Below are 5093 nucleotides of genomic sequence, written 5' to 3'. Positions count from 1 at the left end.
CTTTCTGGAAGGTCTCCTGGGTCTCTGGACAGTACAGCTGCCTCCTCCGGGACTCATCGGTGATGCAGTGAGAAACAGGTGAAACTCTTCATTACAGGCCAGTAAGCACAAGGAAGCCTGTGCTTACCTTGCCCACTGGGTCTGCCATCCCTGTCAGGGATTGTAAATCCGAAACGTCTTCGGTTCTGGAGGAAGACGCTAGGTGAGAGGTGGGTGCTAGCAATACCTAGAAGCAGATTCTTTGATGTGGTGAGAAACCTGTGAACGGCTGGGCACAAGTAAGCCCCGGCAGACGCTGACCCAGATTCACGGGTGATGTGATACTGCCCCTGCCAGCCACCTGCGTCTCCCTTCTCACGATGCCTTCCACCAAAGTAACGTCTGTCTACTCCTCCAGTGAGCACCAGGAGGGCTGGACCCAACGCCCTCGTCTCTGTAACCCTCAACGTCTCTGCACAGGCATTACACATGATGGGGGTTAGGGACTCTGTCAACCAGACACGGAGCCGAACTTGTCAATGGGGTCACGGCCAGATGACACCTCCTTGGGGTCATAACCCTGTCTGTATAAGAGGGACTGAGTGAGCCGAGGGGAACCTTTGCCTTCTGCAAGGACTGGAGCTCGAGTCTGCGTCCTCCCTCTCCCGTTGCGTTGCCTGCCAATCCCAGGAGCACTATCAGACCACCAGCAGTGGAGTCATTCAGCCAACTTCAGCCCTCCACATCTACCAGCCGTGCCCCCTACCTCATCACCCTGCTTCCTATTCAAGAGAAGCCTGACTTGCCCAGGACTGGGCTTATCTATGCCTATAACCGTGTGAGCCATTTCTTGAAACACACCTCTTGTTGTAGACAATACCTTCAAGTGTTGCTGATTTCTCTTCTCTAGAGAACCCAGCCTGACACACGTCAAGAAAGAAGAACTGAGTCAAAGCATGGGCCCAGGAAGCCACGGCACACCCGCTGCTTGAAGGGAGGCCTGCAGCCTGGGAGCGGTCTGTCCTGGCACCCCCAGGCAGTCTTGATGCAGCTTCATGTCATCAACCAGTTGCCATGAGTCAGCCCTGGCTCCTGGCGACCTGTGCCCACATAGGACCGTGCGGCAGAGGTTTGCAATGGTGATTTCTTTTTCCCCCTGAACGGTGGTTTCTGAGTGGACTCAACCTCCAACCTTTGGGTTAGGTGCACGTTAACCATTTTCACCAAGAAAGACACCCTCCCAATGCTGTGGGGGGAGGAGTTACAGGCTGGCTTTCCCTCCACCAGCGGCCTTCAGTTTCCTTTTCTATGATGGGGGGGCAGGGGGGGGGCGGTGACACACCCACCCTGTGAGGCTGTGATGGGGATTCACTGAGATGGTGGCTCTGGGTGCTTTGCAAGATGCCAGGTGGCCAGTGTCACAGTCAGAGCCTCCTCCTCCGGCGGGATGAGCTGCAGGAGGAAGCAGGGCACCCCCAGCATGCAGGGGGTTGGCTGGTTTAGGTTGGATCCCAGCTCTTTCCAAGCAGGAGGGTGGGTCTTACCCCCACCCCCACCCCGGGGGCCTGGGGGCAATGGTGTTGGTAATCAATAACAGAAGCTGTGGGGCTTTCCTTTGACTGGGCCGGACCGGATGGAGACAGGAAATTCGGAGGCTGTGGATGACGAGTGGGTAGTGGGTAGGTCGTGCCTGCTCAGGGTGTGAAGGAAATTCAGATACTGAAAGCAGAAGGGTGAAGCAGGGGAGGGTAAGGCTGGGGGGCGGGGGAGGGGGGGGAGGCTGGTGAGGGCGAGGCTGGGGAAAGTGGCTGTGCCAACCATCAGTAAAGGTCAACAAAGCCTGGCTGCTGAGCCTGTCCCTGGCACAAGGGACCCTTTGTGTATCATTAGGGTATGGGCCTCATGATGGGGGAAATTACCCTGGATTATCTAGGTGAGCCCAATCGAATCACGTGAGCCCTTGAAAGTGGAGAATTCTTCCTGCCAGACTCAGTGACTTGAGACAGGGGGGCGCTGAGTCAGAACAATTGGCTCTCGCCGCCGTAGAAGATGGAAGAAGGGATCCAGGCCACCTGCAGGAACTGGGAGGCACGAGGGTCGGATGCTCTGGAGGATGTCGAGAAAGGAGCCTGCCCTGCTGACTCCAGGGGAGCCACTCGGAAGGAAGGTGATCAACGTGCGCTGTGTGCCTCACTGCGTCTGTGCGGGCAGCGCCAGCCAACCGGCCACCTCCGGCAGAGGTGGCCCCATCCTGCTGCTGTTCCCCGGCGCTCCACCACCACCTCCTCTCTCCCTTCTCGTCACTTTCCATCACTCTGGTGTCTCCAGATGCTCAGGTTGGACTTCTCTGAAGACCGAACCTTGGCTGGCTAATGGTCAGCAGAGGTTTTCGGTGTCATGAGTCAAGGTTTCAGGTATAAGCTAACTTCAACAGCCCACTCACACGCTGCGGAAGGGAGGTGAGGGGGCCAGGGCACTCTGTCTGCTCCTATGAGCACTGAGAGGTGCGCACACAGCCCTTGGATGACTGAAGGGGTGAGGGCACTGAGACCACCCAGGCCTATGTTCTAAGCCAGTGAGCTGTGCGGCCTCCCAGCATACTCCTGCCCGTCTTGGGTCCATTCATAAACGAGGAAGGCCCACTGGGAGGGTTCTCCCCTCACAGGCCTGAGGATCATGGGAGCGAGCTCTGACCTGCGGAGGGAGGGAGGGAGAGGGCCAGCCGTGGGTGGGGTCAAAGGCTGTTTCTCCCCCAGGCTCTGCCAGAACCAAGCTTTGAGCATGGCCACAGGCACTTTGATGTGTACCCTCTGTCTTCTCACCACTACACTGAAGGGGGTGGATCCCTGAGGTCACTTCTAGTTGGGAGCTCATTTGAATTTTTGACTGAGCCTCCCACCCCTCCTGGGACTGTCAGGTACTGCACCAGCCTGCTTCTCCAGGTCTTTTTAGAGTGATTTGCACCCATCACCCCCACCCTCCACGCTCCTTCCTGATGCCCCCAGTCCACCCACCTCGGCCCCCAGCCTGAGGGTGCCAGCATGAGGCTGTGGCGGTGTAGGTCAGAGATTCACAGATTAGAAGCAGCCTGATGATTCGGTCTTTAGCAAAACAGTGCGAGCAGCCCAGTCCCTGCTCCCTCCTGGCATCTCCCCTTCCCCAGTGCGCCCCCATGGGCTCCACTCCACATGCAGGCTCTCACTACCAGGTGCTCCATCCCTTCCCCGGGCACGCACCCGGACTGTGTTCCCTCCCAACACCCAGAGCCACGCTCCACATAAGGGGCAGAGGTGGTGGGGGATGAGCCCTGAGAATGAAGGAAAACAATCAACTATTAAATCTGTTTAGTAAGACAACTTCGATCATACAAAACAACAGTTTACAACAGTCTGAGTGCAGGACACGCCATTGGAGGAGGGGAGGGAGGGAGGGAAGGAGGCGGTGCTGAGCCCCCTGCCCTGGGGGAGGTGAAGATTAGAGGGCAGGGCCCAGGGCCCTGGGAGTCCCTATCACACTTGCCTCATTAATACACCCCCTCCTTGACCCGGACACATGACCAAGGAGAGGGTAAAGTGGCTGCCAGGAAGGGGAGCAGTCAGGGCATCTTTGGTGAGAAGACTCTCCCCAAGCCACTGGGGCACACACGGGAAGTTGTCCGCCGGGCTACAACTGGCCCTGGGCCACAGCGCCAGGAGAGACACGTGCCGTGTTAAAATGTTGTCACTATACATTGCTCCGACTTACCCAAGAGAGTTGAGGCAGCCTGTTATGAAAAGGCTAAAAATTTAAGAAAATAAGCAATGGGCTAGGGGCAGCCACAAGGGGAAACAGGTTAGCACTAGGTCAGTGCTTCCCAGGACGTGGGCATGGCACGAAGTGGGGTGGGCTTCAAGGACCCTCTCCCCGATCTGCTGCTGCGCCCATGGCTGATCTGCGCCTGGAATCCCGCTAGACGGCTGTGCACAGAGGACCTGGCCCCAGACCCAGAAGCTCCCCAGGCACTTCTGTGGGCCCCATGCGGGCAGCGCAGGCCCACCGAGGGAGGAGCTTCTGAAGCCAAAGCAGGGTCCTTTCTGCAGCCCTGCTCAGCCTGCCCCTCTAGCACACCACTGGAGCACAGATCCACGCATGCACACACGCACACACACAGCCTCCTCTCCACCTGGCACACTGACGATGACGGAGGGCGGCAGGGGAAGTGGCACTGCTGGCTCCAGCCCTCCATGGCCGCCGCCCCAGCCGGAAGGGCCCTGACGCTGTGGTGGGGAAGTGGGGGGCAGAGAGGGGGGGCCACACATACCCTCCGGGAGTTCCACAACAGCCTTTTACAAACCCCAAACCCTTGTGGTATCCAGAGGGCAGGGGCTGGGGAGAGGAAGTGGCAGTAGGAGAGAGGACGAGAAGAGATTTCATAAAAAGTCCACGTCAAATGACAGATAAAACTGCGCAAGACGCCCAGGTCCCAGAGCGCCTCGCTGCCTTCTCTCCTGGCCCTCGCTGGCCCCTCTCAGCGTGGCCTGACCACAGCAGGGGGCGGCGTCCCATCACGCTCCTGTCACCAGCAAGCCTTGGGCGCCCAGCAGCAGCGGCGGGAGGGAGGGAGAGAGGAGGCATCACTGAGCAGTTGTGTGGCCCTTCTTTTAAAAGTGGACTCCTGTGGAGGTATTGCTTTCCCTGCGGCCAGCAGGAGCGCTGGGCGGCTAGTGGGCCAGGGCCGCTGCCTCCAGGGCCCGCGCCTTCTTCCGCCTCTTCAGCAGCAGCGGGTTGGACGCGTCCTCGATCTTCTTTATCTTGATCTGCTCATAGTCCACGCGCATTGTGGCCAAGGCGCTGGTCATCTCCTCCTGAGGGCGGGCCGTCGGCAGAGCGAGGCCATGAGGGTGGACAGAACACAGACTGGTTAGCGGTCTGTGCTGCTCATCCCCAGCTGGACTGAGCAAGGACCTGGCCACCCAAGACCCCTTGGAGATGGCCGTGCAGTACGGCAGAGCCCATACTGCACTGAGGCTCGGAAAACCCCAGCAGGTCTGTCTCAGCCTGTCACTAGCTGTGTGACCTTGACCAAGTCACTCCCCCTCTCTGGGTCTCAATTTACCCATCTGCACCAGGTGACC

At 58.7% G+C, this 5093-nt stretch overlaps 1 protein-coding gene across 1 annotated transcript in view; it reads right to left on the bottom strand.

Moving 5' to 3' along the window:
- Positions 1 to 3308: 3308 nt before the first annotated feature.
- MAPKAPK2 (MAPK activated protein kinase 2) overlaps positions 3309 to 5093 on the bottom strand; it is a 53580-nt gene continuing 51795 nt past the window's right edge. The window contains exon 10 of the mRNA XM_045298009.1: positions 3309 to 4823. Coding sequence (XP_045153944.1) covers positions 4680 to 4823 — 144 coding nt within the window. The 3' untranslated portion in view covers positions 3309 to 4679. The remainder of the gene's footprint in view (positions 4824 to 5093) is intronic.

The sequence above is a fragment of the Echinops telfairi genome, unplaced genomic scaffold (assembly GCF_000313985.2).
Source record: "Echinops telfairi isolate 266 unplaced genomic scaffold, ASM31398v2 ScPeMD7_7424;HRSCAF=8462, whole genome shotgun sequence".
Taxonomy (NCBI): Eukaryota; Metazoa; Chordata; class Mammalia; order Afrosoricida; family Tenrecidae; genus Echinops; species Echinops telfairi.
The sequence above is the reverse complement of the archived record's forward strand: the minus strand, read 5'-3'. Positions and strand labels throughout refer to the sequence as shown.